Source organism: Pyxicephalus adspersus, chromosome 8 (genome assembly GCF_032062135.1).
Source record: "Pyxicephalus adspersus chromosome 8, UCB_Pads_2.0, whole genome shotgun sequence".
Classification (NCBI taxonomy): Eukaryota; Metazoa; Chordata; class Amphibia; order Anura; family Pyxicephalidae; genus Pyxicephalus; species Pyxicephalus adspersus.
Genome location: NC_092865.1, coordinates 36,877,375 through 36,890,837, shown reverse-complemented (window position 1 = coordinate 36,890,837; position 13,463 = coordinate 36,877,375). Strand labels below are relative to the sequence as shown.

Here is a 13,463-nt window from a genome sequence, read left to right as displayed (position 1 = left end):
CATCAGGCCAATGTGTGCCCCAGGTTGTCTGATATCTGTTATTGTTGCTTCATCTTTTCCACCATAGATGCTATTATTAGGTAAAGCTTAAAGATGATCCATAGACACCGAAGAGTGGTTGGATATGAAGGAATATTCAAACCACTCTTACCTGTTGCTTTTTGGTATTTCTATGCAGGGAGGAAGAGGGCATCAGCTCTAAACAAGTAAACCAGACATTGTAAACTGATGGCTGGTACAGGAATTTCTCACAATCGTTGTTTATCTTGTATCTTCAGATACTCTCATTTATAGTTCTTTGTTTAGGATATGACTCTGGAGTACAATATTTGGTGGTAGGATGAAGTTCACAGAGTGAGAAAAGTGTGAAGAATACCAGGATATTTAAGGAGGATGCGGTTGTTTGGTGGTGCTTGTTGACTTACACTGATGAACAAATTGTAAGACAGTTTTCATTAGATAAGTCTCTCCAGGGGAGGCGGCTGAACAATATTCCACATTTCCACTCGTGATCCTTCTTTCTCCTGTCTGCTTGGGCTGTATGTTCCTTGGTTTGATCTCATGCTTGCCACGGCAATGAATATGCACAGACCAGCACACACAGCAAAAAACAGTGCCAGAACCACTGATGCCACAGCAGTAAACACTCCTGGAGGCAGGAAATCTGACAGCTGAAAACGCAAATATAAAAAAAGTAAAATCAGTAATATCAAAAGTGATATACAAAACATTCAGATTCCTGTCCAAACCTACCAGTAATTACAATCAATTTTTTTACAGCATAAGTGCGGACATTAAACCCTTACATAATCCTGAGCTGAAAAGTACATATATGTATATCCTAACAATAACCTTTTCTTTTATGCTCTCCTATTGGTCCTCATATGTTAGTAAGAGTAGTTTGAGAAGTACAAAATTATTATTAACATAATTCATTATGGCACAAATTCAGGGCTGTCCTGTGCACACGTCTTGTTTTATTTCAAAGATTATAATTAGTCCTCCCATTTTTTTGCCTTCCATTACAGAACAATTACTGCATTGAGAGGGATTGAAGGGTATGACATACCACAGGTAAGCAGGACTGACAACATTACATTGACAAAATGCTGTGTGTTTTCAGCTGACAAAGGACTTCAAGTGTGTTTCTGGCAGATCAACAAGTATTTGTCTGTAAGAACATTTATTAAATAAAACAAAGAAGTGTGCTATTATTGCAGAGATACAAAGTTTTATCTTAATTTTGTACTTACATGCTTTTACACAATCCCTCACTAACCTCTATAACAGCTTGTTAAAAATATGTAAATACCTGAATGTCCATTACTTGGCCACAGGTCCACTACAAGGGTTGAATTAAACTGATAGTTCACCCATTGTTCAGGGAGGCCAAACATCTGCCAGATGATCAATAACCCTCATCTACGTCCTCTGCTATGTTTTACCACTGAACTCAGAAAGAATGGCCACAGGAGGCAGTTAATAAGCCACTGGTGGATGTTAAGCCATCCATAACTGCCCATTAGGCACAGTCAGCTATAGACTTCAGGGAACAATACATTTCTGCACAGCCCAACTGCCAAGGTATGAATGTCATCAGTAGAGAAATGCAATGTCTACTAATTGTCAGCTCATGTATTCTTAGTCTAAAAGGTATTTTAATAAAAAATACTGGTAGTGTGGGGAAGAAGAACAAAGTTGCTAATATTTGGGAATAGTAGGGGACACCTCTAAGGGTTTGCGAAGAAAAATGTGGTGAGTGACGCATGAGAGCCAGTAAGGACATGGCCAAAATCGGGTAGGGTGTAACTTCATGCCATTGAGCTAATGGTGTCACATAACAATCCCTTCGCTTTGCTAGTTTTAGACAAATAGGGCCTGGAAGTTTACTGAAATGAAGGTGGAAAAACAATAAGTGCCATCATTTGCACCAGTAAAAATAAACCCCATCATGGTGAAATGACTATGAACTTTGTAAAAGCACTGCGTAATATGGTGCCATATAAATACTGTGTAATAATATTAAATGGTATCTGGGGGGAAGTGGGGTCATTAAAGAAAAAAACTGTTTGTGTCAGTAGGAAAAATAAGTATCGATCACTGCCATGGAATACGTTAGGTGCCAATCATTTGTTTAAGTGGGATTTTAAAATATGTGCCAAAGGTATCTTTGGTAGCAAAATATGCCTGAAATGTTTTGGATCAATGAGAGGAAAATAAGTCTGAAATGGTTGGTGTGGATACATACGCTCCTCTGACATAAATTTTTCTGTGATTCCACAATCAGGGAGATGAAATTTCTCTGACAACCTGGGACACTTGGCAACAATAAAGAAGAAATGGTGCCAGCCTGTTGATAATATTGATCAATTGTTTCCAGCATTGGGTGGCCTGCTGGCCTAGAAAAGGCACCCACATATAAGTCCTTTGCAGTTTGGCTAAAAATGACCCCCTGGGGTGACTGTGCTATGTACTTGTTAAAAAGAATTGTTTGTTTTCACAATGTCCGCTATTACATGGTGAGCACATGGTTTGGCTTTGTCACTTACAGAGGCAGCTGCCAGTGTATTTCATTCACTGTGCAATTGCTATTTCAAAACAAATAATAAAAGTTTCATGTCAGTGAACAGTGCAAAAATATTTTAGGAAAAAAAAGAAGCTTTCCAGTAATTGTCCAGTTAACCAGCACAACTTCTGCTTTCAGGAGAATCTGTCAAACAATGCTTGGTAAGTAACACATTTTATTTCTCATACTTTATTAAATGCAAGTCTGTACTTTATTCCAGTAAAGCATCTTTAAGGGCTTTGTTTATAAAAGAGGTAAACTGACATTCGCTTGTGGGAATCAGGAAGGTTCCCACAACATAAGGGAATGTTTGAGGGAATAGAGCCCTAAATATTTTACTGCACAGGATTTCAGAGATGACTTCCATAACAGAGATGCAAGTGATAACATATAAGGCTTTGATCATTTAATTAAAAACACTGTAGTGCCATGACACAATCGCAGTGTAATGCCACTGCCACGTTTTTAATGTTTCAGTTTTCTATTTTAGGCTAAAAAAGGTAATGAGTAAAAACTGCAATCATCTTAGGAGCAGCACTGTGGCTCAGCACTCTTGCCTTTGCAGCGCTAGGTCCCAGGTTCGAATCTTGTCTGGGACACTATCTGCATGGAGTTTGCAGGTTCTCCTTGTGTCTGCTTGGGTTTCCTCCCACATTCCAAAAACATGCCATGAGGTTAATTGGCTTCCCTCCAAAATTGACCTTGGACTGTGTAAATGACATATGACCATGGTCGGGACATTAAATTGTGAGCCCTTTGAGGGGCAATGAGTGACACGACTATGGATTTTGTACACCGCTGGGTAATATGATGGCGCTATATAAATACTGTGTAATAATAATCATCCTGGTAAAAGGATTTATATTCTAAACTTCATTAGAAAGTTTACAGTTACCAGCTTTATTTACCCATTTTTCTGTACTCCTATTTGAACAGACCCCCTGCAGTATTCAGACAGTATTCAGAGTTGGTCAATGAACTCCCTAATGCAGCCATCAGTTGTTATATTGTATTCTAACACTAGAGGTCAGCGATGAGCAGTTTTTATATTTCACTATGTAACAAAGTGACTTTATAATGAGAGTGAAATATGGACAATTCTTAAATATAATTTGTTAAAGTGTATGTTGCAATTTACATGTTAAATACATGCAATAGTATTGTTTGTGTGTACCAATGGACTTTAAACCCTATTACAGTGATCACAGCATTGCTGAAATTGCCTGAAATTGCTGCAAGACATGAGCAGCCTTCATTGTTTAGGCAATACTAAGATGCTAGCCCAGTGATGTAAATTCTGTTACCTGCATTTCCAGGCAGTGTGTTCTCTGAATACTATGATCATGTAGACTGACGACTGGGAAGCAAGGGGGATGAGGCTATGCTGCCTCCAGCAGACTAATAATCTCAGCCTAAAAATGTTGCCTAACTAAACATAAAGTACTAATTTTTAATGTGACTGTATAGCCAAAATTCCTTTTACGTTTTGAGAAGAGTGGGGAAGGGTAAAACCTGAAAATTATTTTTTTTTTGTGTAATGGTGTCTTGTTCAGGGGCTTTTCCTTTTTGGAAGTTTTATTCTCACTTCTTGTTCTAGTGACAACTGTTAAATGACGGATTTCCTTAACTTTCTGTTCTTAGTAGAGTGGTCACCAGGACAATAAAAGGGTGACAGTAGCTAGTGGGGACACAAACAACAGTACAAACTTCACAGGGGTTCTGTTCCGTTTTTACTCTATCCAAAACTACAAAAAATAAAGTTTTTGCTATGCATATGATTGAATGATAAAATAAATAGATTTCTTGAAAAAATTATTTACTTATATCGTATAATATGACGTTAGGGCTTGTTGTTGATGTATTCTTGTAGATGTAGGCTTTCATTTTTTTTTTAACTCAGAATCTAATTCCTTAGTTGCAGATGGATGACGTACAATATGTAGGTGAGTCTGTAAATTTAAAAAGGTCCATGCAGTACGGTGGGCAGCACGGTGGCTCAGGGGTTAGCACTCCAGCCTTTGCAGCGCTAGGTCCCAGGTTCGATCCCCAGCCAGGACATTATCTGCATGGAGTTTGCAGGTTCTCCCCGTGTCTGCGTGGGTTTCCTCCGGGTACTCCGGTTTCCTCCCACATCCCAAAAACATGCAGTGAGGTTAATTGGCTTCTCCCTAACAATTGACCTTAGACTACATTAATCACATATGACTTTGGTAGGGACATTAGATTGTGAGCTCCTTTGAGGGACAGTTAGAGACACGACTATGGACTTTGTACAGCGCTGCGTAATATGATGGCGCTATATAAATACTGTGTAATAATAATAATAATAATAATGCAGTACATGCAGTGAATGTTAAACCCAACAATGAACTTCTCTTATTTACTTCCTTTATATAATAAATATATAATAAAATCTCTATAATAAATAGATACGCTTAGGTAACTTTTTAGTTAAACCTTGTGTGCACTATACAGCCTTGTATATATGTTTGTGGCACTGAGATATGTATCTCAGATGTATGTAAGTTTTATTGAATGATGGTGATAGTAGAGATAATGGCAGAGATAACAATGGTTAAGACAACAATAAAGGTGATGAGGACAGTGGTACAGGTAAATAATGACAGTGATATTAGAAAGAATAAAGTACTTAAACGTTCAAGAAGAAGATATATACATTTTAATGAAGACAGACATAAAACGCAAAACAAACAGTACAAATGAAATGACAATAGAACAAGTAGAGTGCTGCAGTAATAATGGGAGCTTTAGATAGCAGTATTTTTTAATGATTAATAATGTATCACAGGACTGAAGTAACAGATATTGGTAATGTACTAGGGTATTGATAAAGTGAAACTTTAAGTTAAAGTGGAACTTAATGAAATGAAAAAATAAATAAATATAAAGATCAAGCAGGACAGGTGATAACTCTTCTGCAATATTACAAACGTACCTAGATGTTTGCATGTCTTTCTTACACAGAGTTGTGGATGAGAAGCACGGTGTATGATCTGGGCATAGCTTACAATTAAAGATGGCCAAAGATCCAGAACCCAGACAAGTGGGGACAGGTGAGTTTATTTTAAAAATTCTAATCCGGCAGGTAAGTTTATTTTTTGCATCCCATGGACATCGCCCGTCCCTTCTATAGCAAAAAACCTGTCTGCCCACAGTTTGTTTAATTTTAGTTCATCTTTAAGTGTAATTTAAAGCAAACATTTTTTCTTTTTTTAGGTTGATTTTGCTGTTTTTGTATGATAGTGGTAATGTCCCCTAGATTTCTGTGATGGTTGCTTAACATTAAATTAGAACAAAGCTCTTCAAAAATCCCTCTTTTGACAGTATCTCCATGCTGATATCCCATTGGAATAGTTGTTTGGACTTCCAATTATTTTCCATCTGAGTGACATTGGGTGTCACTACGACAAATGGGGAATTTCCAAAGCAGGGGAACAGGCAGCAAATGAAACCTCTGCTGGAAAAATAGATATTCCTCCACTTCTATTACAGGATTTTTCACTGGTAACCTCTGCCAGCTAGCAACATATAGGAATATGCTTAACTAGGTCTCCAAGTGAACATGTTGCACTGCATCAAATAAATTGTGTTTTTTAAAGCCTAAAGTAAATGCATATTAAGACATAAAGATATCTGTATCTATCAGTGTATTTCTGCTATTATGGCACAGAACAGAATGCTACATCTGCAGAGAAGCATCAGTACTGCTCTTAAACAAGGATACTTACAGAAAAGTATACAGAGAATGTGATCTCCTGCATTGGTGGTACACACCCAGGTGATACAAGATACTCAATGAAACTGCACAATTTACCCCAAACAGACTTTGATTTAGCCAACAAAATCCCTCTCACAGTTAAAGAGAAACCTAAAGGCAGCCATCGGGAACCAGAATTTTTAAAGTAGGTTGGGAATATCATTCTTCAAGTATCTTTTCGGTACAGATTTAATGACATGTATCCATGATTGTATTGCACTGAATACATATAGTAATATTGATAATACAAATCTGAATAATAATTCTAGGAGGTACAGTTAGGTCCATAAATATTTGGACAGAGACAACTTTTTTCCCCCTCAAATCAACTCCAGGCCTTTTATCTGCTTAATTGATAATGACATAAAGAAGGAATTGCCCACACCAGCCTATGAAATAGCCTTTGAGTCAATTGTCTAATAACTTTTGAGTCCCTGAAACGAAGTAATTGTGTTAAAAAAGGCTTTAGTTCCTCACATTTTAGGCAATTTTTTGTTCAACCCACTGAATTAAAGCTGAAAGTCTGCAGTTCAACTGTGACTCATAAAAAGAGTTGTTTCATTAAAAATTAATTGCGGTAATCTACAAAACCAAAATTAGAAAAAAGTTGTCTTTGTCCAAATATTTATGGACCTAACTGTATGTGTAGTATTTTGCTGATATTAGGCACATTGGTTGCTGCAAAGCAGACATTATAGGTATGGAAGCAGTAGCTCACAAACCCAATGCATTACATACTTTTTTGCAGTTTGCCATACAAATATACCTATTGATAGAATTTTAGGCTCATTTAAACTAAGATAGATAACATGCCTGTGTTACCCCAATCTGCAGTCAGAGGAACCACAGAGTTTGCAGCTGCTATTTTTTCTGTGTGTGCTAGAAAAAGATGGCTGCTTTATGTAATATAGACACTCTTATAGGGCATAATGCAGGCCATTGTCTAGGTGCTGCATTATGTATGTAGTGGTGTATATATAAACATTGGAAAGGGCTTGTGTAAGCACTGGCTGACCTGCCCAGGAAGGGTTCACTGATCATCATAATCCTGATCCCCCCACTCTACTGCTGGCTCATCATCCATACGTAATATCAGGTAAGAAAGCAGTTGGAAAAGGTTCTGCCACAGCAGCATGGACACGTAGAATGACAAGTCGCTTACATCGATCTCACAGAATTGTCCAGCAAAATTCAAGTCACAGTAGCAGTCGAATGCATTGGGCAGGTTCTGGCAGATTCCTCCATTGAGACAGGGGTTCGACTCACACTCATCATAGTCAGTCTCACATCTGTAAAACAAAGAGTGAAAACAATGTTCTGTTTTTGACAAAATAGTTACTGTGAGCCTTGGTTGTAGCCATCACCTATGTCAAATAAATATAGCAGAGAATATTGGGAACAGTTCCTTTTTTTTAATAAGAAAAGGAAAATATTTAAAAGTCCTTCTGCGTCAAAAAACAAAAATTGTAAACCTGTTTCAGTCTTTTTGTCTTTTCCAGGATTTGAGTGCCCATTTTCTTCTGCATAGGATAAGTCTGTAACTGACAATGTCTCTGTAAATTTCACACTGACCTACCTATATCAGGGACCTTTTTATTTGATTGGATTAAACAATATCCAATCAGAAAACAGTACCTATAACACTATACAAGTTTGAGAGCAGATACAACAGGGTAAGAAAACCCTACACAATGTCAGATCTGCCAGTGCATATTGCAGTGCAGACATATACAGGGGTGGACATAGGAAGGAGCAAAGTGTGCAAATGCATAAGGGCCCTGAACTATCCTCAGCCAACAGAGACCCCAAGTCACTGCACAGGGGCCCAGTATTGGCTACATCCTCCACTGAATATATATAAGGCATATAGACTAGTTGGAGAGGTTCTATTTGCCTAGTGTCCCAACTTTTTTGTTGTTGCAGATTATGTAAGAGAAAGGTTGTAACCTTTTTCTCTTTATGTGTCTGACTGTATCTAGATGAGTAGGTTTCCCATCCCAACAGAAAACCATATACTGTCACCTCCTTTTTAGTAAAAAAATATAAAAAATTAGTTTTCTTATCACCTTGGTGTCTTGGTGACTGGTCTGCTGGATTGATAACAAAGATAAATCTCTACATAAGATATAATATTATATAACAGCAAGAAAAACTAATATGGAATACAGATAAACTTTAATAAATGTTGGAGCAGTGTTGATCTGTATGTAAATATCAGTGATAAATAATTAGAATTTTCATTCCTTGGACTCTTATAATCAATCATTACTATATTATTGCAGACCTTATTTGTAGAAATATTAACTGAAATTTGTTTTTCTTGCTTGTTTTTTTCAATCATGACCTTGAGAAGCCACTACAGGAAAAAATGACAGTTTAGGAAAAATGTTCTAGCATTCCCTGAATATACAAACTCCATTTTGATGAAATCCCCTAGACCTGTTCCTTTTAAAAATACTAATCAGCACTGCAGTACACAATTTGTTCCCGTGAATGAACTGGATATAAAACAATTTTGTTCTAAATCATTTGCCAAATTCTTCTGCTGCTTGGATACATTATTACAAAGACAAACTATACTGCCTGTACATCTCAATATCATGCCATTCACAAAGTTTGCTGTGAAACACTAAAGTTATCTTGGTGCCCACAAATCTTTATAATATAAACCCAGGGCACAAAAGGCAAACATCGCTAACATTCAAATCTGTAATCAATAGAAGATTTTCAAGTGTATTCAGGTAAAGGTGGGAACGTTTGTTTGTGTCTGTTTATGTTTACATATATATATGTGTGTTTGTGTGTGTAACTGTTCCTGGTGTTAATGTTTCTGAGGGTTTAATAAAGTAACATAAAAAAAAAACAAAAATGGCAACAAGAAAGTCTAGCAAAAGCTGAATAGCGTGTATTTTCTTATACTTTCTGGAGTGGAGTTATCATACACACGGATACATCTGGCATTTCATGTGGATTATGATTGAACTGTAGATGGTAAGATGTCTTTTGTTTTCCTGTATATAGGAGAAAGCCTACATATCTTCTTTATTTTACACAGTAGGCAGTGGGGATAATTATCAATTCCATGGGAACATACAATAAACAATTGTTTCTCTTTCTCAACTTCTACATAAGGTAGCTGCAAAACTGAACTCTGTGGTTTTCTTAGCGATAACAAAGAAATTAAAGGACCTTTTTAACTAACCTTTCTCCCACAAATCCTGGCCAACACGAGCATCCCAGCACCCCATTCACCTCGGTGCAGTTACTATAGTTATAGCAAGTGATATTTTTCTTTTCATCTCCACATACAGTTGATGGCATTTTGTTAAATCTGCAACATTAAGAACAAGAATTATGAAGTAGAGAAATTGTACGGTAAGTGGTTTGTCAATTTAGCTGTTGAAACCATTGTTGAAATAAATACACATATTTGCTCCGTTTCCCCCCAAAGAGTTAGACTTTCTACTCTCTAGACCAGTTTTTCTCAAGGGTTCCCTCCTGAGGTTGCTATGGGTTCCTTGAACAATTTGTGCCACTCAGATTATTTTTACTGACACCATGCTCTTTTTGGTTTTATGTAAGGGTGATATTCTTCCCACTGGCCACCGCACATATGTACTGTGATTTGTGGGTGGTAAAGTAACTATTAAAAGGCTTCCTTGAGACCTGTAAGCATTTCAAGGGTTCCCCAATGTGAAAGAGGATGAGAAAGGCTGGGTTAAAGAATATGTTTGATATCTCTATTGTTGGGGTTTTGAATTGATGATTTGGGTGTACTTAGGAGTAAATGTGATAATCAGATATGACATAAGGGGAAAGCTACGTAAAGGCATATTGCAGAACACATACTTATAGACATAGTTCCACAAAAAAAAAAATAAACGGCAACTAAAATGAACGAATAGAGCTCTAGTTACCTCTTACATTTGGTATTATGACTTTATCTGACAGATTTTTAATTCAAGATGAATATTACAAAGTAGGAGGCATAAAACTGTTACTAACAATCTCATTTGGGCAAATAGAAATTAAGGGCCATTTTAGACCTTAAGTGAACCACAGAGTTCTGCGGCAGGCTCACCCATATTCCCAACCTCTTCTATTCAAGTGAGTATAAGTGACTGAAACCTATTTATTGCATGCCCCTGTGACTGTTCCCAGCGCAGGTTTCAGAGAGCAACAGGTCGTTTTTGGCTGTGCGGTTTATTTTGAAAGATCCACACAGTGGCCGAAACTGCAACAATGTAATTGTGGTACCTACAGTGTAGTTTGGTATGCGTCTGGAAAAAGACCAATCACACAGTTTCCATCGCAGGTATGAAAGGCCCCTATAGTACGGGGTTGCTAACAAGAATTTCAAAATATTTTTTGGTAGTTGTAGTTATACAAAAATATGTTGAACAAAGCAACGTGGTAGACCTTTATGTTAGCCTTTGGATAAACAAGGAAGGATGCCGTGACCAATAAAATCTATATCCTACAATTTGAATGTTATTCTCAAAAGGTCACAAACATAATGCTAAACATCTTAAAGCCGGAATATTCTTCAAAAACAAAATGTATGCAGGCTCTTTATTGTAGAGGGGACACAGCTTGTCTATTCTAAAATAAAGCAAACTTACCTGCCTTCTCAATCTTATTTTTAATGCATGTGGAGCTTAATGTACATGCCCAACAAAGCAGGATGATCGCCTTGATTTCCCGTGAATAAGCATTAGCTCACTTTGGATTACTGTACCTGTTTAAGTGTTACCAGTCGGATCATTATTTAGGTATGTGCTAAAACATAACCTTCTGCCTCAGGTGGCTGTAAATGTTTAAAATTCAGATTTTTCCTATTGTGGGGGTAGTTTCCAGCTGTGTAGTTATTAGCAGGTAGTTCTTTTGAAAATTGACTAAGAAAAATATATTTCTCTAAACAATATACTGATAGTAAATGGGTTTAATACAACATTACTGTTTTACATAAATATAATATACTCTTAATTTTTATTGATATTACAGGATTTTACATACACTTGTATCCTAATATAGTAATCTGCTTTTAATAATTACAAAAAGACTTACACTAGTTCTGGTGGAACATTTTACAGGCTATGTAATAGTTGGTTTCTCATTACAATGCACTGTTAATTTTGCAATCTGCGACACCCCCCCCCCCCCCCTTTCCCATCCCAAATAGTAATTTGGAATCACCTTTGGGAAAATTACCAAACAATTTTCATACTTCATTTCTAAAGAGAAGAATAAACAATAACATTTAATAGTGGAACATTTTTATACAGTCCATGCTTTGACTGCAACATTTTTTCAGGGGGTAATGAGACATAATTGTTTTCCAGAAATTGGTTACCTTTTTTTTAGGGTGCCAGCTGCTAATTTTGTTCTTGGGTCAATGAAATTGGTCAGTTGAAAAAAAAAAGCAGTAAAATATTTTTATGCACTTGTAAATTGATTTGTTTGGTAATTTTGTATTCAACACTATCATGCTACTTATTACTATTTACTATAAGTATTTTGCTGCTAAATAGGACACAAAACATATAGAAAAATAGGATATTAACATTCATTTAGATTGTCCAATGACAGCTACTGTGACAAATTAACAAAATGAAAAAAAATCCAATTTTTAAGAATTGTCACTAAAAGTGAGAGTAAGGAAAAATCAAAAATTTTCAAGTTAAAGCTTAACTCCATCTGCATCGTAAATGCCAAAACCCCACTTAGTCAGCATAAGAGATTTATGGGCTTTCCCCAATCAGCCATTGATATAGTGACTTTGTGTGGTTTAAAGGGGACATAAACTATCACTGTGTACTGAATTACTGAAAACCACTGTATTGTATGGGGGCAGAATCCTAAAAAATATAAATAATAAATAAATAAATAAAAAATATCTATCCCTCAGAGGAGCTACAGATTGCTTATTCCGGCTGCAGACTCATAGAAAACGAGTAGGGGTACCGCTCACTGCCACCAGCTGTCAAATGTGCAGATGTTGCTTCTTTAAGAATCAAGGTAAAGTGACCAAGCAGCTAGGTGCCAGCCTTTGGGAGTTGAGTGGGATAACCTAATGCCAAGGCAGGTCCAAACTTTGTCCTTATGTGAGACAAACTGCCCTTTGTAAGTTGATCTGCATGACCTATAGACAATGGAGCTGCTAAGTTGTTAGAAGTTTTGCAGCATTCATATTGTACTTTTTGTGTCTGTTTTCAAGAGCGTTCTGGCTGCCTTTCAGGAATATAATGTTCAGCTGTTTCCTACTATCCGGATCCACATCTTTATGTATGAACAAAGGTAAACAATTAAGTAAACCTGTCATTTATTTGTCTGGGATTCAGAAACATTTTCTCTTGCTAATCTGTTATACAAGGGACCTTTTTCTGCAACATACAAATCTCCAGCTGGTAAATGTTGTGGGTTAGGTGTACACACCTGGATGGAAAGTCTTATCATCTTTTATAGTAAATTTTCTAGTTGCTGATTTCTTCCAATATCACTTTCCGTTTGACTGCATTACATTGTTATATACAGGTACATTGTGAGTGCCGTCTATTATGGTATTTTATGTTTACTAAATGCTTTATGATGTCAGCATACAAAACAAAGTCAGGCTGTGCCTGTTGCACTGCCGATTTGGTGTGTGTTCCCCTGGCAGTTTTGGGTGTCACCAGATTGGGCTGGAGAAACCTGTCATACTCATGGGTGCGCTTCATAGAGTTAAGCTTTAACAGTTCATTGAAGTAAAGGCAGCCCTACACATATTATTGCTTTACTCAATTATCAGATTTTACAGCAAGCCAAGCCAGCTATAAACGCAAGGGATGGCAGTAAAGATTCTAACACGGCTATGTTGCACATATACACACATCTGACTTGAGATGATGATACATACATTCTTACCAAACTGAGAGCGGATGTTTCATATTGTGAGAACATACTGTGAGGAATGAAAGTACACTGGTATTAATACTTGCATATGAAAGTGCATTTTCATAGCACTGTAATAGTAGGAAAGACCTAGAATGTGTAATCACATGAGCTTATATCTATCTTATAAACAATGTCTATGGTCCCTTTAGCCATGTTTCACCTGCATGTATATATATTTGAGAGGTT

The 13,463-nt window shown here is 36.8% G+C and overlaps 1 protein-coding gene across 5 annotated transcripts in view; it reads right to left on the bottom strand.

The window, feature by feature from the left end:
• Positions 1-244: 244 nt before the first annotated feature.
• The window catches only part of CRB1 (crumbs cell polarity complex component 1), a 41,511-nt gene continuing 28,292 nt past the window's right edge, over positions 245-13,463 (bottom strand). For 2 of the 5 annotated variants that reach the window (XM_072420039.1, XM_072420043.1), the window contains 5 exons: positions 13,240-13,284; positions 11,698-11,730; positions 9,547-9,675; positions 7,507-7,633; positions 245-671 (listed from right to left, as the gene is read on the bottom strand). In XM_072420039.1, coding sequence (XP_072276140.1) covers positions 456-671; positions 7,507-7,633; positions 9,547-9,675; positions 11,698-11,730; positions 13,240-13,284 — 550 coding nt within the window. In that variant the 3' untranslated portion in view covers positions 245-455. Of the gene's footprint in view, positions 672-7,359; positions 7,634-9,546; positions 9,676-11,697; positions 11,731-13,239; positions 13,285-13,463 lie in introns of all 5 variants that reach the window. The other 3 variants (XM_072420042.1, XM_072420040.1, XM_072420041.1) reach the window with 3 other exon arrangements.